Source organism: Pleurodeles waltl, chromosome 1_1 (genome assembly GCF_031143425.1).
Source record: "Pleurodeles waltl isolate 20211129_DDA chromosome 1_1, aPleWal1.hap1.20221129, whole genome shotgun sequence".
NCBI classification, from domain to species: Eukaryota; Metazoa; Chordata; class Amphibia; order Caudata; family Salamandridae; genus Pleurodeles; species Pleurodeles waltl.
The window spans coordinates 198,887,563-198,911,054 of record NC_090436.1 but is presented as its reverse complement, the minus strand read 5'-3'; the positions used below and the strand labels follow the sequence as shown (position 1 = coordinate 198,911,054).

Here is a 23,492-nt window from a genome sequence, read left to right as displayed (position 1 = left end):
CCACAAACAGGCAGAGTCACAGAAATGGTATAAGCAAGAAAATGCTCACTTTCTAAATGTGGCATTTTCAAACACACAATGTTAAAATCAACTTTACTAAAAGATGTATTTTAAAATTGTGAGCTCAGAGACCCCAAACTCAACATGTCCATCCGCTCCCAAAGGGAACCTACACTTTAATAAAATTTAAAGGTAGCCCCCATGTTAACCTGTGAGAGGAACAGGCCTTGCAACAGTGAAAAACTAATTTAACAATATTTCACTGCCAGGACATGTAAAACACATTACTATATTACCAATACACTGCACCCTGCCCTTTGGGCTACCTAGGGCCTACCTTAGGGGTGTCTTATATGTAAGAAAAGGGAAGGTTTAGGCCTGGCAAGTAGGTACACTTTCCAAGACGAATTTACAGTTAAAACTGCACACACAGAGACACTGCAGTGGCAGGTCTGAGACATGATTACAGAGCTACCAGTGCTGCAGGCCTACTAGTATCATTTGTTTTATAGGCCCTGACACCTCTATTGCACTTTACTAGGGACTTACTAGTAAAACAAATATGCCAATCATGGAAAAACCAATCAACCATATCATTTACACAGAAAGCATATGCACCTTAGCACTGGTTAGCAGTGGTGAAGTGCTCAGAGTTCAAAAGCCAACAGAAACAGGTCAGGAAAAATAGGAGGAAGGAGGCAAAATGATTGGGAATGACCCTGCATAAGCACAAAAGTCCAAAAAGGGGGAAACAGCATGGAGGTATACAAATGGAGGTAAAGTGTCACAAAAGGCATCAACGACCATGATCAGTACCTCATTAATTTAATTTTGTTGTAATAAATACTGCTTCAAATCTAACAAGTTCTTTCTTTTCTAAATAGACAAGCACTGGGCTGGACATTTAAAACGTTGTGTCTGTTGGTTGATTGAGTTATTCTGTGTTTGAGCTCTGTTCTCTACCACCCTAAGAAATTTGTGACTGCCTACCCTCCCTACCCTGAGAGTTAAGTGAAGAAAGGGTTGTGCTATGGTTTGCAGAGCCATAGTAGGATGTACTGCAAGACTCCAGTGACAAGCGGCCCCAACTACTGTGGTTGAGGCCCAGTAGCCCCTGTCTTTCACGTCTCCTCATGAACAGAGTCTGACAAAGTGCAAATAGATCATCTGTTTGGAGGCAATATAATATCTTGGACCAGTAACCCATGATCTGATAGTTTACTAAAACACTAAATTATTTTGACCTACATTGGAGACATTTTCTGGATCCAATCAAGGAATTTGAGATTCCAGCAGGATCTGATCCATTCAGGAGAAGCCACCAACTTCAGATCATACCTACAGCCTATGTAGTACAGTCTGCATCTCTATTGGATACCTGTCTTTTATGGACATATAGATTTGCAGAGGCTCACTGAGAGGGCTTAAGATTCGGTTAAGTATCAATTTCCTCTGTGTGAGTGGTTCAGAGAAGACTGCTTCCTCTTCCTTTTATTTGCACTAAAGATAATTTTTTGAATTGAAGAATAAGAGGTGTGAATATGTGGCATAGATGTATAGGTCTGACCTCAATTGAACATGACAGTTGTTTACAACAAAGCCTAATCCACTTCCCATTAAAATAGGCAAACCTCCTATGTTGAATTCAGCTTTTAAATGTTTTATTGCTGTAGGAACTGCCAGAGCTCAAGGTCATGGATGTACAAAGTACAGTGGTGCTTTGTGCTTTGAGGGAAGAGTTGTGCAGACTCCATCTGTCCTTTAGTAATCTTTTAAACATTGTCTTTTTCCGAAACCCGTTTTTGACCTCCAAGTCATTTATTATAGTTTTGAGTCTTCTGTGCATCTTCAAATGGGTATTGTACAGCCTATATCAAGCTAGGGGGTCCCCAGGGCCATTTATGACTCAGGGAGGGGGTCTCATGGCCTCACTTCCTTAATGTGATTGGCTCCAGGGGTGAGCTCCTGATGGCCTTTAATATCTCAGGGAGGGTGGGCTGTGTGCCCCCCCCCTCCCATATAGAGCTATTTTGGGCCCAGGGATGGGCTCCCTGGAGCCTTTGGAGGATCAGAGAAGGAGGCCACACAGCCCGCCCCCTTTTATGAATACAGCCCAAGGGTGAGCTCCCCAGGGCATAAACATAGTAAATGTGGCCCGGCCACCATTTTTATTTTATCCCATGTGTCTTACAGAACCACAGCATTTTTTTGCCATTTTTGTTTTTGCCACTGGTTGGGCCTAGGGGTCAAGGTATCCCTACCCTGCACCCCCTTATACTGTTTTTCACTTTTTATTTCAGGGCAGGAAACTAAGGGCCTCATTACGAGTTTGGTAGTCCTTGTACTGCCTGTGGTGCCACCGGACACATTAAGAGATTGCACTCAACCGATGTGACTATGGCTGTCCAACCCTCAAGTCTCAGCAGTTAGAATTGGGGACTATAAAAGGAGATACTCACCAGCAGGCAGCCTCACATGTCCAGTGCACCCATGTAGCCCATCACACATGTCCTGCGCTGCTGATGATCATTGATAGAGCACAAAATCCATGCCACTGTGGCCACAACTGACCGTAAGTACACACACATACCTGTGTCATTTTGCTCAACAATAGATCGTAGCACTGTCATCCGCATCATATGGGGGGTCAGACTTCAGGCACCAAGTACACTTGTCATTGTGTCCCACGTTGGAATCAGAAACAAAGAAGGACACATTCACAGTCACAAAACACCCACTTTGGGCAGGTCACTCACACTGCACTGCAAAACTACACAAAACACACATCTGCTCATCTTAGGCACAGATACAGTGAAGTGTCCACAGCATTGTCACACACCAACAAACACAGCAGCATCACATAAACAAATACAGCTCACATTCTTCACAGGCCATGGACTGTTATCACATTCAACACACATATGTATGGATGTGTCATGGAACACAAATACCACTCCCAGTAAACAGCCCTACAATGGTCTCACACATCACCCACGTTGCAACACAATGAAAGGACAATGGAATGCACAGTAGACAGAGAGTGACAAATATACAAAGCTCACTATGCAAAAAATACCTGCACAATAGGGATGGAGTCATCAGGAGCATTCGGGAAAGGAGGCTGCACTAGGACACATATGCACTTGCCCCTTTAACAACATTTGCACAGGACCTGGCCCTACATGTTTCTCAGGGACAAACAAATTACGTCCCCATCTGCACAATGTGAAAGTGCAAGTCAACAAAGCACATACAAATCCAACTGCATGGGACATTCCTCTACATGAAGTTGCTGCAAGGTACACACAGCTAAATGGACGCATGCGCAGTCAAAGGCACAGAAAGCTAGCACAATTCAACATACTCCATGTCTACACAAACAAAACTCTAGCTGCCACACATTAGATGAATCCATAATCCATATCAGGGGGACAAGTCGAACACCATACATGATGACATTGGACAACACAAGATGAAATTCTTATCACACCAAACAGTACACAGTGCTATGACACCACCATTGCATTTACACCCACATTTCCATACAGTCAACATATACCCTTGTCTTGGGGGACACTAGCGCTGCTCACAAGGTCACATACTGCAAACAGCAGCAAATGGATCAGCAAGCAGGCTGAAACATACATAACTGTAGGCAGACAACACAAGTCACTCAGGAACAACTTAAAGGTAGAAAAGGAATTACAGGACAAATGTATACCCCAAAAGCAACTGTTTGGGCTATTACATTTAAACTTAAAACTTCCAAGGCCATTGACCACTCCATTTTGTTATGCATAGGCACATCACTGTGCTGTCATTTGACTCCTAACTGCCAGGGAACATCCACAGGAAGGAGCATTAAGTGGGCAGGCAGGCACCCCAAGGATCATGCTTTGGGGTGTTGGAGGTCAGATTTTGGAGGGGTAGGTTTGGGAGGGGTGGACTGTTTCTTAGAAGGGGTGAGCTTCTTCTTGGGGGGATGAGTATGGGTGCTTGCTGGGGGCAGGTGTGACAGGGGAGGACTTGGAGGTGGAAGGGATGGGTTGGTAGGTGGGTCGGGGCCTCTTAGGGTGTGGGGGAACGGGGAAAGGTCAAGGTCAAGCAAAAAAACGTTCTTAGGAATGCAGGGACGGTCAGCAGAAGGTGAGGATTTGGAGATCGAGGGAGTGGTTGCTCTGTTGGTGTTGATGGCACTGGAATGTGCATGTGGGAGGTATTTTTGTTTTTGGGTGGTGTCCGTGGGTGAGAGTGGGCATTTGTGTGTGTTGGGATGTGAGGTGGAGATGCTGAGGGATGGAGGGTAGATGTGTGTGTGTCTGTTGGGGAGGTGTCTGCTGGTATGCTGGATGTGGTGGATGTCTGTGTGTCTGGGTGGTGTCTGTGGGTATGGTGGTTGTAGTGGATGTCTGTGTGTCTTTTTGGGTGGTGTCTGCGAGTATACTGGGTGTGGTTCGTGTGTCACTGATTGTTGTGGTGGTGCCTGTGAGTATGCTTGACGTTGTGTGTGGGCCAGTGGGATTGGTAGGGGTGTCTGTGGAAGTTGTGACTGATGTTGTATGTGTGGGTGTCTGTTGTTTGCTTGTGTGCCGGTTTGTTTTGTGGTGCTTGCGTCTGTGTGTGCTCTTGTGTGTTGAGGTGGGTGTATGCAGATCGGTCTGTGTGCTTGGGGTAGGTAAGGGAATGGGGGATTTGGATTGGGAAGAGAGAGGTAGAGGGGGTACAGAAGGTGGGGGGAGACTGGCTGCCGTCAGTGTGGAAGCCAGAGCCCGAAAAGATCTCTGTAAGCTAGACATTGCACCATGAATGCCTTCCAGGAATGCATCGGTCTGCATTGGATTGCCAGTCCCTAGATGGCATTCACAATAGCTATTTGATCCACAGAGATACCTCCTCAGGAGGTCCGTAGCCTCCTCACTGAGCGCAGCAGGGGTAACAGGGGCTGGGGCAGAGGTGCCTACTTGAGTGAGCTGACATGGCCAACTGGGTGGGGAGCAACAGGGACAGTGGTGATAGAATGGGAGTGGTGGACAGAGGTGGTACAGGGGTATGCCCCGATGGGTCTGCCATCACTAGGGAGTGCCCACTGGAGGGAGACTCCGATGATGATGATCATGTTCCTGTCTCCCCCTTGGCACTCCTCTCAACCTCCAGGCCACTGGGTCCCTCTGTGTCAGTGGTGTCTTGACCCAAGGTCCCGTGGCCAGATGTGTCGCCACTCAGCTGTGCCCTGTCTCCTTCACTACCCTGGGCTGATGCTGCAAATACAAAGAGAAATAGAGTCATCACATGTCCATGATCACAGTTGAACAACAGCTCTGATTAGCTAACGTTACCATGATGTCAAGTAGGTCACATCAACAAACTCCATAGAAAGTGGACCAGGCATGTGCCATACCATATGCATGCATGCCATCTGAACTGTCAACAGTTGCCCACAGGATAATCAGGATCTCAGACAACTACAATTGCATGGCTGAAGTTGTGCAATCACAGTAACCACTGAACTAATAGGAGACCACATCATCCTCAAAACTTTGCCCTATGGAGCAGACCTCAGTTACCTGTTGTCATACAATAGTAGGCCAATGCTAACTGCATTCCCACAGATCCCACACAAGCATGCACACATCTATTTGTCACATTCATAATGACTCAACCATAAGAAATGATGCTCCAAAATCCTGACATGTTGTTGACAAAAGAACAATAGCCTGGAGAAAGTGACATGGAAATAGTCATGTCCCACTGGAAGCAGTTCCCTAATGCACACTTTACCAAGTGAGATTTGTCCAGGTGGAGTCATGGAGGTAGTAATAAAGTTGCTCAGATAGGTCACAGATTTTGCATGGACATGGACACTGTCATGTGAAATATGTCAGGGAGAGATGTCCCTAAAATCCACAACACAATGAATCAGCAAGCCCCAGTGAACACACCACTAATGTCTAGCACCCCTCACAATGACATACTCTGAGTGCATCAGTAGATGCCATTTAGTCCCCTGGGTGTTGTAGAGGCCCAGAGATTTACAAGTACTTGTTGAATGCATTCAACATATTGCCCAATTTGGAGCTACATCACTGTCTCCATGATGGTCATGCAGATCCAGATGTCTATGGATGAATGGTTGTACCGAAAAACATGTGATTTAAACATAACTGCAAGTCACTCCATGATACGTGCCAACAGTCAGGCCTCCTGGCCTTAGCAGTCATGTCAGTGCCTGTACTACACACATTATACAAATGTTATCCTTCTAGGTGAGTACACTTCATTTGTGAGTTAAAAAACAGGAGTCTTTGGAGGAGAGGACACTGGGATGGTGAGTGAAGTAACATTGAGGGACATTCCCGGCATTAGCAGTCATGTCAGTCCCTCTACTGCACACACTATACAAATGGTATTCTCCCAGCCAAGTAAACCTACATTGAGGGTTGCCAAACAGGGGTCTTTCGACAAATGAACACTGTTCTGGTGTTTTGAGGTGCTGAAGCAGTGCCTCCTGTGAGCAGTCAGGTTATTGCTTCTAGCTCACACACTTTTCAAATGTTCTCCCCTCAGGTGTGTATACTTCATTTGTGAGTAGACAAATAGGAGTATGTGGGCAGGTGAGCACTGTTCTAGTGTTTGGAGTTACAGAAACAGGACCTACTGGGAGTTGGAGTCATATCAGTCCCCGTACTACACACACTATACAAATATTATCCCCCGAGGTGAGTAAACTTCTTGTGTGAGTTACCAGACAGGAGCCTTTGGAGGAGAGAACACAGGACTGGTGTTAGGTGTGACAGTAACATAGCCTCCTGGGAGTTGCAGTAATGCAACTCCCTGTAATGCACACACTATACAAATATCATCCTCTCAGGTGAGTACACTTCAATTGAGAGTTAAAACACAAGGGTCTTTGGAAAAGAGAACACTGGGCCAGGGGTGGCTCCTCCATTAGGGAGGAGGAGAGGTGCCCCCTGCCAGCTGTAGCAGCTACAAATCCTTTTCAAGAATACCATATTAAATGTATTAATGTTTATTATGGCTTTCTTGAAAAGGGGCGGGGCAATGGGGATGCCGAGCACTTGAGGGGAGTACACAGAGCACTCCCCTTAGAGCGTATGTGTGTTTGTCCAGCCGTCTCGGGCCAGCCAAACACACATGTGCAGTAGGCTCTCTCCAGCCCAGCAACACAGTTGCTGGGCTGGAGAGAGCCTGCACAGGCCCCAGTCTACTTGGCTGGGCGCTCCCAGCCAATCCTGATGGTGCTTTGAGCAGCATCAGGATTGGCGGCCAGCCTGTAGCTATGAGGGACAGAGGAGTGGCACGGCGGAAGTGGTAAGTGTTTTTGTTTTTATTATTTTGTTATTTCATTTTTATTTACCCCCCTGCACGCCACCCCTCCCCTTGTGGTTGTCACGAGCCACGACTGCACTGGACTGGTGTTTGCAGTTACAGACAAAGGCCTCCTGGCAGTTGCAGTCAGGTCACTCCCTCTACTACACACACTGTATAAATGGTAGCCTCCCAGGTGAGTATACTTCAATTGTGAGTTAACAGAAAAGGGTAAATGTGCAAGTGAACCCTGGGCTAGTATTTGGAATTACAGACACAAGGCCTCATGGAAGTTGCAGTAACGTCACTCCCCTAGTTCCCAACACTAGACAAATGGTATACTCCCAGGTGAGTGAAGATCATTGGAGAGATTACAAACATGTGTATTTGGGCAAGTGAACCCTGTGCTGGTGTTCGGAGTTACAGACACAAGGGCTGATGTTAGTTGCAGTCATGTAACTCTGTGCACTATACACTCTCTATAAATGTTATCCTCCCATGTGAGTCCACTTTAATTGAGAGTTACCAAAAAATGGTATTTGGACAAGAGAACACTGGGCTGATGGTTAGTTTGACATACACGGGCCTTCCTGGCCTGCCTTAGAAGTCATGTCACTCCCTCTACTTCCCACAATTGACAAATGGTATCCTCCCAGCTGAGTAAACTTAAATTGTGAGTTGCCAGACAGTGGTCCTTAGGCAAGTGGGCACTGTTCTGGTGTTTAAAGTTGCTGAAATAGTGCTGCCTCCTGTATTGCACACACACTATAAAAATATCATCCTCCCAGGTGAGTATACTTCAATTGAGAGTTCACTAACAGATGTATTGCGGCATGTGACCACTGTGCTACAGTTTGTAGATACAGGAATAGTGCCAGCTTGGAATTTTAGTCATGTCAGAGCCCGTACTACACACACATGACAAATTTTATCTCCAGAGGTGAGTACCCTTAAATTAATAAATAAAAAACAGGGGTATTTGGAGAAGTGACCACTGGTATGGTGTTTGGAGTTATAGAAGGGTGCCTGCCTGGAGTGCCAGGATGCTTGTTTCCGGTCTAGGGAGGACCTAGCTTGCCAGTTTGGGCTGGACTGTTCCCATGGGGAACAGGGGGAAGACTGATTTGCATATGGCTGGGTCCAAACTGGGGTGGTATGGTGAGCAAAATAATGGATTAAACCCAGATCTGTGACTGGGGTGAGTGTTTCAGCACTCCATCCATCATCCTTTTGTGTTGCTAATGCTGGGAGTTGTAGTCATGTCAGTCCCTGTACTACACACATCTTCCAAGTGAGTTCACTTGAAATGTGAGTTGCTGAATAGAGGGCATTGAACTGGTGAACACTGGGCTGGTGAGTTGAGTGACACTAAAAGTTGCAAAAGCTGAGCTGTGAGCATGCATGACATAGCATTTTGGTGACATTTTTAGGGTTGTGACTTACCAGATTCCACTCCCACAGGTATTCCTTTCAAGCCCTCAGGATGCAGGATGGCCACAACCTTTTCCTCCCAGGAAAAGAGATGGAATGGGGCACTGGGAGGGCCAGCGCCGGTCTTTTTGACCTGCAGGTGGTGCCTGGAGTCCAGAGAATGAACCTTGCCCCTGAGGTTGTTCCACCTCTTTCTAATATCCTCCCTAGTGTGTAGGGTGGTGCCTACAGCATTGAATCTATCGACGATCCTGTCCCACATTTCCATTTTCCTACTGAGAGGAGTATGCTGGACTTGTGCTCCAAACAATTGTGGCTCTATTCTTAAGATTTCATCCACCATGACTCTTAACTCATCTTCTGAAAAACAGGGATTTTTCTTAACATGCCGTTGTGGGGAAACAAAAACGGGTGACAGTGACTTACTAAACAGGGTAAGTGCTAAAGGGTGTGACTGGACAAAAGTGTGTGCAGGAAGTTGTATGGTATGGTGAAAAAAATGGTACCTAGTATTTGTACTGTGTGGAAAAAAAGTCACTCTGGCCCTCTGTGTTACAGTGTGAATGCAAAGGATTGTGGTGAGTGAAGGGGTATGTTTTATACTGTCCTTTGCAGGTTTGTCCATTTTGGCAATGTGTCAGCAGTGTTATTTTCAAATTAATCCAATGTGCAGTTGTGTATTACTTTGGTGACAGCGAACTGCCTTTGGCTGACTGCCATGGGGTCCACCATTGTACGATTGTATGCTTATAATACCGTCAGTGGTTGGTCACAGTGCTGACAGCACTGGAGGTTGGACCACCTATTTCCAATCCTCTGTGCCACTGCCGGTTTGTCTTTTTTTTAGATGGTGGGCAGCGGCCCTACCTGTATAACTTGTAATAGGGCGGTCTGAAAAACCGCCACCATGGCTGTCTTTTTAGGACCGCCAACATGGCGGTCTGGCTGTCGGACCACCGAACTTGTATAGATTCCCGAAGTCCCTGATTCCTGCAATGGCTGCCAGCAAAATTATTTCATATGTTGTTGGCAGCCAATCAGGGCGTTCACTCCCATATGAATCAGACTCTTGCTGCGGCGATATAACACAAGGGAAATAAAGCTCCCAATTAGAATGCTCCATTTTTAACTTAGAGCTTCTGCAAGACTTTTCGAGCCTCTTGTGGGCCCATCCATCCAGATATACATCTTCCTATCCTTGAGACCCTTAATTTCTCAAAAACTACTGAACAGATTTACACTAAATAACAAAAAGCACAATCTGCAGATAAGGGTTTAGCTTCCTGTCTAATTTGGTGTAATTCCGTTCAGCAGTTTAAAGAAGTGCATGGAAAATGCAAGGGGATTTTGCATTTTAAGACCCCTCTTTTTTCTTTGCCCCATTAGATGGATCACCCCAAAACTTTCTATACCACAAACTAGCCAAAAGGTAGCACCTTTTCAGGATGTTTTGTGGAGACTCGTCAAACAGTGCCAAAGTCATTAGCAGCACAATAAAATGCTTTTCCTATGGAACAGCTGACCTAACTATAACTACCTAGTGGTGGCTGCTACTAGATAAAATCTTGCTGCCAGAATATAGAAACATACATTTCTGCCTGCTCTGATATAAATATTAGAGATTAATCATTTTAAAAGTCTGTTAATTACCGACTGTATCTTCTCTGAAGATGATGTTTTAAAGACTACTGCTTTATCTACTACTCATTTTATGAAAATCACCTTACTACTAATCCATCTGAAGATGAATACTCTTCCTCGACTGCCCCATAGTCTCCCACACTTGGCTTTCCCTTCGATGCCACTCCAAGCATTCCAGGTCCTTTCCATGCATTCCCACAACTTCACCAGCTTTCATAGACATCCACCTCAGTCTCTATATAATAATAGACCCCCAATATTGCCCCCTCAATCCATTCTGACTCATCTCGTGGTTTCCCTCTAAATTCGTGGGGAGACAAGAACAAAGACTAGTATAATCTTTCCTCTAAGCAAACACATCTGCCAACCTGCCAACTTGGAATTCAGGAAAAGTACCAGATGACGTTTTGGAATCCAATTATCTACCATCCATGAACATTTTCGAGGTCACTTTAAAGTAAAAGAGGGTGTTGGCTTAAAGACAGCCTCCCATTGAAGCACGAGAGTTAATGAAATTCCGATAATAAGAATTGGGCTTGCTGAGTAAATTTCAATAATTACATTCTTTGACTCGCTAATGGTTCAGACCAACAAAATCTTACACATTTCTAAAGACAGAAGTTCTGAAAACCTGCTCTCCCTTGTGCTAACCAAGGATGTAACTGAGGCCCCTTCAATGCGGTCCCCAACCCCCCTTTCCCCTAGACACATATTTTATATCACACAGGGCCCCCACAGCTCCTTCTGGAATGCAGCAAAGCAAATGAATAAAGCGATTTAAAGTTGAATGGCGATGTAGACCACCCGAGACTATCTGCTCTGGAAAAGGTGTTAAAAAACACAACAGCAGCAGATGTGCAGTTAATGTTCCGAGACCAATATAGGTGCAGGTCTGTACAGTAGGGGGCAGGCCTGCACATATAAGGGCATAGCAGCAGCAACATTAACTGTACGTCTGCTGCTTGTGTGGCCATCTTGGCTATCCTTACAACTTTAAAGTCGCTTTGTTTATTTTCTTTGCTGCATGTCAGGAGGAGCTGAGGGGGGAGGCCTCTGACATGAACAAGTAGTGCCTACCTCCACAATCCCACCGCCGCTCTGACACCGTCCTTCCTCCGCCAACGTGAAAGTAATTTTCTGTGCTCTTCAACTTGCCATCGCTGTGCCACGTCATGCTCTTTTCTTTCAAATAGTTTTGCCAGAACACTGCTGTATTGGAATGACTCATTTGAAGTGCAAAATCCATTTGCCGGCAAGCTTATATTCTAATAATAGTACATGCTTCACTAGCAATCATAGCGCCATGCAGGGAAAGCACAAACTGTACTTGAACACTCATTGGCAAAGCCAAAAGGTCTCACCTATAGAAGAGCTATTGGCTTTAGAAATGTGTTTTCGCCATGTTTTACACCAGTGTGGCTGCTTTTGAGCATGGCTAGAAGTTAGTGGCGTTGAGTGTCAGAATTGAGTGGGAGAGTAGAGTTCTCCAGTGGCTCAGTGGTTCAGTGGCACAGAGCATTGTAGAATGGAGTGGGGTGGAATAGGTTGGAGAAGTTTGGAGAAGGCTGAGGTGGATTGGAGTGGATTGAGATAGTGAGGTGGATTGGAGTGGGGTAAATTGAAATGGGGTAAGGTGGATAGCATTGGAGTGAATTTGTGTGGGGTGGATTCGATTGAATTGGGGAGAGTGGTTTGGATTGGAGTGGCAGGGCTGGGGTAGACTGGATTGGGGTGGATTAGATTGGAGTAGGGTAGAGTTGTGTGGATTAGATTGGACTGGATTGGGATTGATTTGATTGGACTGGAGTGGGGTGAATTAGAATGGGGTGGACTGGATTGGAGTGGAGTGGATTGGATTGGTGTGGATGGATTGGAGTGGGGTGGACTGGACTGGGATGGGGTGGGGTGGACCGCGTTGAGATAGAGTGGGTGGATTGGAATAGAGTGTGGTGGATTGAAGTGAGTGGAGTGGATTACAGTGGGGTGGGTAGATTGGAGTGGGATTGATTGGATTGGAGGGGTGTGGATTGAAATGTGGTGTGGTGGGTTGCAGTGGGATGGATTGAATTGGAGTGGGATTGGTGGGTTGGATTGGGGTGGGGTGGGCTGTGTTGGATTGGATAGGGGTGAACTGGATTGGGGTGATTTGAAGTGGATTGAATTGGTGTTGATTACATTTATGTGGGGTGGATTGAGATGTGGGGGGTGGATGGATTGGACTGGATTGCAGTGGACTGAACTGGGATGGGGTGGGGTGGGGTGGACTGTAGTGTGGTGGATTGGAGAAGATTGGAGTGGAGTGAGGTAGGCTCGATGGATTGGAGTGAAGTGGGCTGAACTGGGATGGGGTGGGGTGGATTGGAGTGGGGTGGAGTAGATTGGGATGGGTTGGATTGGGATGGGGTGGACTGGAGAGGTTGGATTGGATTTGGGTGGGTTGGATTGGTGTGGGGTGGACTGGAATGGGATGAATTAAACTACGGTGGACTGCACTGAGGTGAAGTGGATTTGATTGGCATGGGGTGAATTGGACTAGAGTGGGGTGGGGTATATCATATTGGGGTTTGTCATATTGGGATGGGGTGCAATTGAGTAGATTGGAGTTAGGTTGATTGGTTTGAGTGGGTGGAATGTATTGAGTGGGGTGGATCAGGGTGGGATGGATTGGATTGAGTTGGATTGTCTTAGGGTGGGGTGAATTGAATTGGGGTAGGATGGATTAGGTTGGGGTGGATTGGAGTGGGTGGATTGGATTGGAGTGGAGTATCTTGTGGTGGATTGGAGTGGGGTGGGTTGGATTGGTGTGGGGTGGATTGGATTGGTGTGGGGTGGACTCATCGGAGAGGTGTGTACTGGATTGATAAGAAGTAGATTAAGGTGGTTTGAAGTACGGTTGATTGGATTGAAGTAGGGTGGGTTAATGTGGACTGTATGGGACTGGAGTGGGGTGGATTAAAGAGTATTTGTTTGCAGTGTGGTGGATTGTATTGAAGTGAGGTGGTTTGTATTGAAGTAAGGTGGATTGGGTAGAAATTGAGTTGATTGGAGTGGGGTGCTTTGGGCTGAAGTGGAGTGGAGTGGATTGTACTAGAGTAGGGAGGATTGGAGTGGATTTGGGTGGGATGGGGTCAATTGGATTGGAGTGAGGTGTAGTGGATTGGAGTGGGGTAGATTAGACTGGGCTGGATTGGACTGGGCTGGATTGGATTGAGTGGGGTGGATTTGATTTGTATGGATTGGACTGGATTGTAGTGGGGTGGATTGTGGTTGATTGGAGTGGGGTGAATTGGGATGGAGTGGGGTGGATTGGATTGGAGTGAGGTGGATTGGGTAGCAGTGGATTTGATTGGATTGGAGTGGGCTGGGTTGGATTGGAGTAGGGTGGGTCAGACTGGAGTAGGGTGGATTGGACTGGAGTGGGGTGGATTGGATTGTGTGGGGTGGATTTGATTTGTACGGATTGGACTGGATTGTAGTGGGGTGGATTGTGGTTGATTGGAGTGGGGTGAATTGGGATGGAGTGGGGTGGATTGGATTGGAGTGAGGTGGATTGGGTAGCAGTGGATTTGATTAGATTGGAGTGGGCTGGGTTGGATTGGAGTAGGGTGGGTCAGACTGGAGTGGGGTGGATTGGACTGGAGTGGATTTGGGTGGGATGGGGTAGATGGGATTGTGGTGAGGTGTATTTGATTGTAGTGGGGTAGATTGGACTAGGCTGGATTGAGGTGGATTGTATTGGTGTGGGGTGGATTGGATTGGTGTGGCATGGACTGGATTGTAGGGAGGTGGATTGTGGTGGATTGAAGTGGGGAGAATTGGGATGGAGTGGGGAAGATTGTTTTGAATTGAAGTGCCTTGTTTGGGATTGGAGTGGGGTAGGTTGGAGTGGGGCAGGTTGCTTTGGATTAAAGTGTGGCAGATTGGAGTGTGGCAGATTGTTCTGGATTGGAGTAAGGCAGATTGTTTTGGATTGGAGTGCAGCAGACTGGAGTGGGGCAGATTGTTTGGGGTGGGAGTGGAGCAGATTGGAGTGGGGCAGATTGTTTTGGATTGAAATGGGACAGATTGGAGTATGGCGGATTGAAGTAAATCAGATTGTTTTGGATTGGAGTGGGGCATCCTATTGCGGGCATATTGCTTTGGATTGGAGTGGGGCAGATTGGAATGGGCAGGTGGATTGGGTTGGTGCGGGGTGGATTGGATAGGAGACGGGTGGATTGGATGGGAGTGGGGTGAGCTGGGATGGAGTGGGTGGTTTGGATGGGGTAAAGTGGATTGGGTTGGAGTGGGGTGTATTGTTTTGGATTGAAATGGGACAGATTGGAGTGGGGCGAATTGGAGTGGGGCACATTGTTTTGGATTGGAGTGGGGCAGACTGGAGTGGGGTGAATTAGAGTGGGGCAGATTGTTTTGGGTTAAAGTGGGGCAGTTTGGGGTGAGGTGGACTGGAGTGGGTCAGATTGTTTTGGGCTGCATTAGGGCAGATTGGAGTGGCACAGATTGTTTTTGATTGGAGTGCAGCACATAGCAGTGGGGCAGATTGCTTTATATTGGGGCAGATTAGAGTGGGGCAGTTTGTTTTGGATTGGAGTGGGGCAGATTGGAGTGTTGAAGATGGGTGTGAGGCATATTGTCTTGGATTGGAGTGGGGCAGATTGGAGATGGGCAGGATTGGAGTTGGGCAGATTGTTTTGGAGGGGTGCAGATTGTTTTTGATTAGAGTGGGGTGAATTGAATTGAAGCAGATTAAATTGGGGTGGGTTGAAAATATTGGAGTGAGATAGGTAGGAGTGTATTGGAGTGAGTGATTTGGATTCTAGTGGTGTGGATTGGTATGGGGTAAAGTGAGGTGGATTGGAGTTGGTGGATTGGGGTGTACTGAACAATTATGTGTTGAAGCATCATTTCAGAAATTTACACATGCTCAAGAAACAATGTTGCTTTGCAATATTTTGAACAAGTTAATTATCATCTTTTTAGACGAGCGCCCACAAGCAAAAACAAAAGAAAACATGAATGAAAGATATGAGTGCAAAGCGAGAAAAGATGACTTTGCTAAATCACAGAAAGTTAGCATTAAAAAATACAACTTTGCAATTTTGTTTGTCCTGCTGGGCATGGTTTGGCTAGCCACAAGCCTTCTGTTTGCTGGGTACTAGAAGTTAAAAAAAAGAAAAAAGTACCTTTATCGGGTCAGGAGCAATGGACAGGCACTAATTAAGTTGAATCAATCAGTGCTTAGTCCCTGCTTCACACAGAGGAATGGAAATGATGCCAGGCCTGCTTTGATGAGTTACGAGGCTGTAAAGAAGAGAGTGCCACACAAACCATCAAATGGTGAGTGACAGGCAGGCTCCAAGCCATTTACTGTACACAAGAGTCTTGCAAGTGAGACGCAAGCTCTAGCACATGCACTCGCAAGCTCGATCCTAAAAACACTTTTCATTGCTGTCTTAGTGAGTACATTTCCAATGCACAGAACATTGATAAGCAAAGCATTCTCTGAATCTTATGTCTAATCTGTCATTAAGAATGCATGAAATGAACAAGTGAAAGCTATAACATTTGGGATATAGAGATAATATTGTAGCTACAAAAATGGTAGAGTCTTATGCAGAAATGGTAGCCTTGGTACTGATACGTCAACTCGGATAATACTATCAGTAACTTGGGAGTGCTATCCATGCAGGTAAATAAAGGTATCCATCAAGCGCCAAGAGACACACTGAGTAGTTCCACGCTACTACAAATACTCAATAACCCAACATCAAAATAGTCACAAATGTTAAGATATCAGCATGCATATAACTTCTTCCACTATTAGTAGCTCACTTAAGCGTTGTCTTAATTTTGATGCCCTTGTTGTACAGCTCTAGGATTTCCATCCATTGGCTGGGTATGGGGTTTTGGTTGTATAGTTAGTAGAGATTTGTAAAGTGTCTTCTCTAGTAATGATTAATATTGGCTAATATGAAAGTGATATGGGTTAGTTCCTGCTACAATAATAGACAATACTATATTATTCCATTATATTCTGAAACATGCTATACTAAACATCTTTGTAGTGTGTTAGTGTATGGATGGGTGAGCAAAAGGACTTTGTTATTTTTCTGTGAGATGGTGGTGGTCATTTGTCCATTGCCAAGTCTATGCAGATTGTTTTCGAAGCTGCATCGCTAGCTAGGTAATTTTCTATGATGTAAGAATGTGGGCCTGATTCACAAAGGTAAACTGACTCTTTTGTGTCAGTTTACGTGAGTCAATAGTAAGTTTACGACTACAGAGACTCCACATTCGGGGTGAAAAACTCTGCACATAAAAGATAGGCTTACCTTTCAATGTGCCGAGTTCTCCACAGTCGTAAGCTTACTATTAACTCGTAGTTTGTGAATAATAAAAAATAAAAATAAAAAACCATAAACTTACACTGGCCCACAGTGCTTGAGCGTGTTACAGGTTTAATCAAACTGTATCTGAATGATTTTGCACTGTATATTGGTATCGTGGGTGGATTGTTGTTGAGTTGGCAGTGCTTTGCAAATATATAGCTTCGGTGCGAGTTGTGCACATCTACAATGTGTCCTTTGCAATTTTTCTAAATAATTTATATTCACTTCAAAGTGCTGTTGGTATTTTGGTTTTAGCATTTGGGGCCATTAATAAGTGTACTCTGTAATGATTGAATCCTATGGAACTCTTATGTCTTAGTCTTACATATGATCCCTTTTCCCTTTGATATAAGGGTATGTTCTGCGTTTATTACCAGTACGTGTGAGAGTGTCAGACTCTAAGTGGTTCGTGAATTTTGTTGGTCAAAAGTGATGAGTGCTGATTGGTGCTGTACTAGGAGTACATTTAGCTATCTGGGCAGTGATCCATGTAATTTCTATCCAAGGTATTCTGTTAACTTTAGTGTTTGTAGTATCATGCTGGGAAGAGTTGCTATGAGCACGGTGATTGGCAATGATATTGATATGACGCGTGTTTTTTGTTCGGTGCATGCAAGGTAGGCAGGCAAATACATTTTATGGAAGTTAGTTTTTCGATCCTACCTGTGCTGCAGCATTCATTACTGCTGGGTTGCATACATTTACGTTTCCAGCTTGCTAAAAAGCACAATTGACCATGATGATGACGATATTATCATAGCTATGCGTAAGTAAGTGAAGTATTATGTCTATGGTCAATATGACTAAGAATGCCTGCAGCCTATTTTGCCATTCAGTAGAGCTATAAACGTCAGCTGCATTACCGTCGATTGTCAATTTATTAGGATAATCATCCCATTCCGAAAATTTTATTTTTCATGGTTCGTTTTAAATCCTCTCCCAAAGATTTGTCACTTTATAGTACTTTTTACAAATTGTCTTCAAAATTCCTTGTATGTTTTTAAGGAGTGGACTATGAAGATTATGCAAATTAGGTGGGTTGCCTAATCTCGCTTTAAGGTGCAGACGCTATGTGATCAATAGAAAAATAGTTTTTAGACGAGAGGGTCTTTGGCTTCACCAATATGTTGATTTCCTTCAGTACAGCATTTGAATGGAGTGAAGCTGTGTGTTTCTGCCGGAAAAGAATACTTGTCCTGTAATTTTCTCATGTAGAGCCAATGCTCAATGCTGCAGAACTAAGTTTAACATAGGTGACAGGCCATTTTAAGGACTGCAGGCCTCATCTGTTTATTATAAAAAGCTATGACAATGAGAGTAGGGCTGATGTATTTATTTGGAAAAGAATGTGTTTAAGACGGTAGGCATTTAGGGGTGGATTGTTATGATGCTGTTTTAAAATTTGTAGACAGGTATTTTGTTTCATGAAATCTCACTATTTACTATAGTTGGCAAGGGTTTTTGTGATGACACCCACTCTAACAAATCCAAGGCTAGAAGATTTGCAGATTGATAATCCCTGTTAACCTCTTTTAGGAGTGGTTGTATATTGTTTGCCAACTTTAATTTTGAACATATTTGTAATTTAATGATTACATGCCTGATGGTTGCCCTGTGGGAAAGCTTAAGCTCAATACTTTATGCCTAAGTTGTTTGGGGGAACAAGCCATTAATAAAGAATTTTGGCCATATTGGTTCACTAGGAGGCGTTATGTCAGAGAGAATAGGTCTGATCTGTTTATTTAGAAAAGTTACATTAAAGGTAGAAGGTCTTATATGTCTATTCCTAGACGCATATGTTAAAGCTACTGGGCCTGTTATTATAGTGTGGTACAGGCTATAGAAAGGTTACATGGATTCTCAAAGTAGGAGAGAGTTTGGTGTCGTCTTGGTGCTTTTTTGCCAACTATAATTTTGCACAAATTTGTAATTTTATGTCTGCTTGTGGGAGAACTTATGCACAATACAGTATGAAACACTGTATGCCTGAACTCTTACTGCTAATTGAAGACTGAATGATTCCAAATGAGCGCAGAAACTGGGTCACACAAAAGCTGTTAAAATATGCATTTCTGAGGGCTCCCAAACACTGAAGAAGACACTGGACAAAGAGAGAAATTGTCAAGGTTAGGGGTAAGCAGAGATGAGAGGGGCTGAAATATAGAAATAGAGGTGAGATAGAGAAAGTTCATTTTCCCAGGGAGTCCCTGAAAGGTGGGGGCCCTGGGCAATTGCCCAAGCTTTAAAGGAGACGTGGGCCTGGCACATTTATTTTGAAAAGCATATGTTGATGTAATGTTAAGTAACTTTGACCCACTGAAAGTCAAACAACCCTTTACCTTGCCTTGGTCAGACAACAGAACTATTTCCTTTAGCTTCTCTTATAAAACTTTGGGAAAAACATACCCCATACTCATTTTCTGAATGATGTACTTAACCAGTACCTTCTGCCTTTTTTAGCTGTGTCAACAAAATAGCAGAGGACTTTTATCAGGGGGGACCAACACCCTCAAAGATACAGAGCCATTACATAACATCAAGTTTCGCTGCAGTGCTTTAGCACCTTGGTTTTGAGATTTACATTCTGTAAAAAACTCCAATGAAACCGGAGAAAATGTTATAACCGTGAATTTAAAAGACATTATCACCCTCAGCTAATTAAATGTAAATGGAGCATAAACAATATTGAAGCAGAATTTGACTCTTCTTTGATATGACAACTAAAAGCGCCAAGAACCTTTTAACATCATCAGGTTACTTAAAAATCCTGAGGCCTGTAAGCTCTCCGTGCCCTCTTCACAAAGCCTTTGCAAGAAGTTTTGTTTTTTATAGAAAAATGTTAAAGTAATCTATTCCAAATATGAGCACTAACCTGACAAAGTCTCTGATATACTCAGTCAGCCTTACTATCATTCTGCATCAGGCTCTACACTGAATCTGTGCATGAACTCCTTACAACTATTACCTTGGGCTCACTGTTCGATCCTGCATCTCCTCAGATTTTGAAACCCCCAAAGGGTGCTATATGCAATACCATTATGCAGATTTTCAGTGCTTCCTTAAAAGTTTTGAAAGTTCCTGAGCTACAGGTAATTTGGAAGAAAAACCTCTATAATCCACCTTAAAAAAAAAAGAAAGAAGCTCACTGCTGATCACGCTCTGCTATCTAATTTTAGGCCCATATCACTGTTGCTCTGGAGAAAATCATTGAAAAAGTTGTCAACAAGCAATTATCAGAATATATTGAATTGAATGGGTTCAGGGATACCTCACAATCTGGATTCGGACAAGGGCACAATACCAGATCCATCCTTTTTACCATGACTAACGATCTACATAAGATTATGGATCAAGAGGGGCCAGATGCACTGGTCCTTCTGGACCTCTCCAAAGCCTTCAATAGGACCTTTCAATCAGTCCTCCTTTCCTGTCTTATAGACTTTGGTATTTGTAAAAATCCCTGCACCGGCTTCAGTCGTCCCTTTCAGACAGAACATAATCTGTTGTCATCGCTCCTTTGCAATCGGCAAATTTCTTTCAAGTGTGGGGTTCATCAGGGCTCATTGTTGAGCTGCACACTGGACTTGGATAAATCATCTGATTTTAATTTGGTACCGTTTGCAGATGGTAATATGTAATGGTGTCAATTTCTTTTTTTTCTTTCTTTATTGTTTTACAATACAACAAGTGTGAGACAATAGGCTAGTCTATAAGGCCTGGGTAATCATTAGCCTATAACAAATGTACAAAGTCCAGTATGTCCAACAGCGAAAAGAGAAGTAATGGAAAAGAAAAAATACTGCAACTGCTATCATAATACATATCCAGAGGGCCACCGTCTGCCCCATCTCACCATCCGCACACCAGCCAGTACACTCCTCTGGTACCCACATCCACCCCTTTTTACCTTTGATAAGCACAGTTGTGGTGCATAGACATTGTGGAACTTTCTAGCTTTAACAGTTAGGCCAAGTATTTTGAAGTACTGCAGAACTCCATCCATCTGTCTACTCCAGAAATCTGTTTCCCTCAGCATCCTTTCTGTGTTTTAGGTCGAACTATTTATGACAGAGACATAGGGGCATATCTACCCCTTCTGCAAGTCCCCTCCAGCGTAAGTGCTGTACAACAAAATTGTCAGGAAAAGGTACATGCCCGCCATCACAGATAAAGTGCACTTTAGGTATCTATGAGTCACAGGACTGAGCCCCACACTTTCACAAACCGGAGGGACTTTGGGGGTCATTCCGACTCCCGCCGGGCGCGGTAACCGCGGTGCCGGCGGGAGCCGCCAGAATACCGCTACGCGGTCAGAAGACCGCCGCGGTTATTCTGTGTTTCACGCTGGGCTGGCAGGCGACCGCCAGAAGGCCGCCCGCCAGCCCAGCGGGAAACCCCTTCCCACGAGGAAGCCGGCTCCGAATGGAGCCGGCGGAGTGGGAAGGGAGCGACGGGTGCAGTTGCACCCGTCGCGATTTTCAGTGTCTGCATGGCAGACACTGAAAATCTTTGTGGGCCCCTCTTACAGGGGCCCCTGCAGTGCCCATGCCATTGGCATGGGCACTGCAGGGGCCCCCAGGGGCCCCACGACACCCCTCACCGCCATCCTGTTCTTGGCGGTCGAAACCGCCAGGAACAGGATGGCGGTGAGGGGGTCGGAATCCCCCATGGCGGCGCAGCAAGCTGCGCCGCCATGGGGGATTCCTCAGGGCAGTGGAAAACCGGCGGGACACCGCCGGTTTTCCGTTTCTGACCGCGGCCATACCGCCGCGGTCAGAATGCCCTTAGGAGCACCGCCAGCCTGTTGGCGGTGCTCCCGCCGACCCCGGCCCTGGCGGTCAAGGACCGCCAGGGTCGGAATCACCCCCTTTGTCTTGGACTTTGTAAATGTGTCTCTCGACTGTGGGCAGATGAAAAAGTTTGGTTTACCATTCTTGGTGTGTGGGTACGCTCTCCAGGCGTCAATATCTGAAAATGCAGAGCTTCTCTACCATCAAGGCTGTCTACATCCACCTCCTCCAAAGAGCGGTACTGTTATCTACGTTCAGAACCACAATAGAATGACTAGCTTCACCGGTTCTGTAAAGTGATGAAGGCTAGTACGATGTAACGTACTCCATATATTTGTTCAGAACTGAATCAGTTTCTTACAAGATCGTACAATGTGAAAGAGGTCACAATCAGGTTCTAGGCAGCACCAGCAATTGTCATGTGGTAGTAAACGCACATTACTCGGTTTGTTTGGGTAACAATACCATTCATGAAGCACTATAAAATAAGATGACTTCAATCCAGGGAGGGCAATCAGATTGGTATTGAGTGTTCTTTTCAAACAGTGTAGTAATTGGCAATACTTTCAGTGGTGTGTCGGTTATGGTGAGAATTCTGTACACAGGACCTTAAGGGACATAAATATATTGGCATCATCTAGATCCCCTATCGTCATGATCTCTTTCCACAACCATTAATAATGTCAATTTCAAAAAATTCAAAGACACTAAAGACAATTTTGTCAACTGCATGTTTAAGGCCGGACGTCTTACCAAAAATCAATCACATGGTCACCAAAGTAAATATTAGAAATAAAAACCCAATAATTTACCACATACCCAACACTCACCGTCACCAGAAATTTCCCAGCCAAGCATTGGATCTGGTTAGGTTTTTAAAATGTGAATTTAAATCACACACAAATATCAAACTACCTAGACGAAAATGTTCAGTTATAAGAATGTGCAACATTATGATTTTGCTGGTGAGGTTTTGCAGGGAGAGGGGAATGAGGAAAATAGTTTGTGTTAATTGCTTGTTTAAAAAATCAGGCGAATTCTACCACTAACAATGGGTTTCCTGTTTTATAGGTTTTTTTTTCAGCAAAAGCTATTTTACCCACTTTATAGACCCATTTTATAAATAGAAAGAGCTTGGTAAAATGTCACAAAACGTCACAATGTACCTGAAGACTAATTTTCACAACTTCCACGACCCCAAACATCTGCACATATGTGGGAACTATACACTGTAAATTCAAGATAAAAGTACTGGATATTATATGTACATTTGGTTAGGAATATTTGTACCACCTTGTGCCTTTGAAGAACGCCTGCGCTTTGCTACAGCCACAAATAATTCAACAGATTTTTTAACTAACTAGCAGCTCTATTTCACGTGTTAAAAGCATTGTAATTAATTATAAATATCACTAGGCTAAAATGTAACTTTGTTGTGTGCTTGTTTTCCAGAGGCCTTCTTAAAGTCTTTGCAAGACTACGATGTGGTCAACCCTGTGAAAGTAGATGACGCCTGGCAATTTGTTTCATTCAGTTTACATCTTCATTCTGTGAATGCAAGGACTAGGAGAGATGCGAGTACGAAGGACACATTTGCATACTACAAAATTAAATTGAAAGGGAACTACCTATTTTTCAATTTGACAGCAAATCAAAGATTCATTTCGGATAACTATATTCTGGAAAAAAGATCGGGGAATCACAGCCGTGCAGCAATCAAATCTCACGCGCCAGCCTTATGCCACTTGAGTGGCACAGTACTGGAGTCTAATGCTGTAAGTGGACCAGCTGCCATCAGTACCTGCCATGGACTGGTAAGTGAAATGTCCTCATGCTGTCACAATATGGAAACAGAAATATTGTATCAACTTTGGCAATGGCTGATGGAATCTTGTGTTTCTGAATGGCCTAGTTT

General features: G+C 44.6%; 1 protein-coding gene across 3 annotated transcripts in view; it reads left to right on the top strand.

The window, feature by feature from the left end:
• The window catches only part of ADAMTS12 (ADAM metallopeptidase with thrombospondin type 1 motif 12), a 3,732,731-nt gene that overhangs the window by 49,047 nt on the left and 3,660,192 nt on the right, over window positions 1–23,492 (top strand). For all 3 annotated transcript variants that reach the window (XM_069220543.1, XM_069220552.1, XM_069220534.1), the window contains exon 2: window positions 23,030–23,391. In XM_069220543.1, the coding sequence (XP_069076644.1) occupies window positions 23,030–23,391 (362 nt within the window). The remainder of the gene's footprint in view (window positions 1–23,029; window positions 23,392–23,492) is intronic.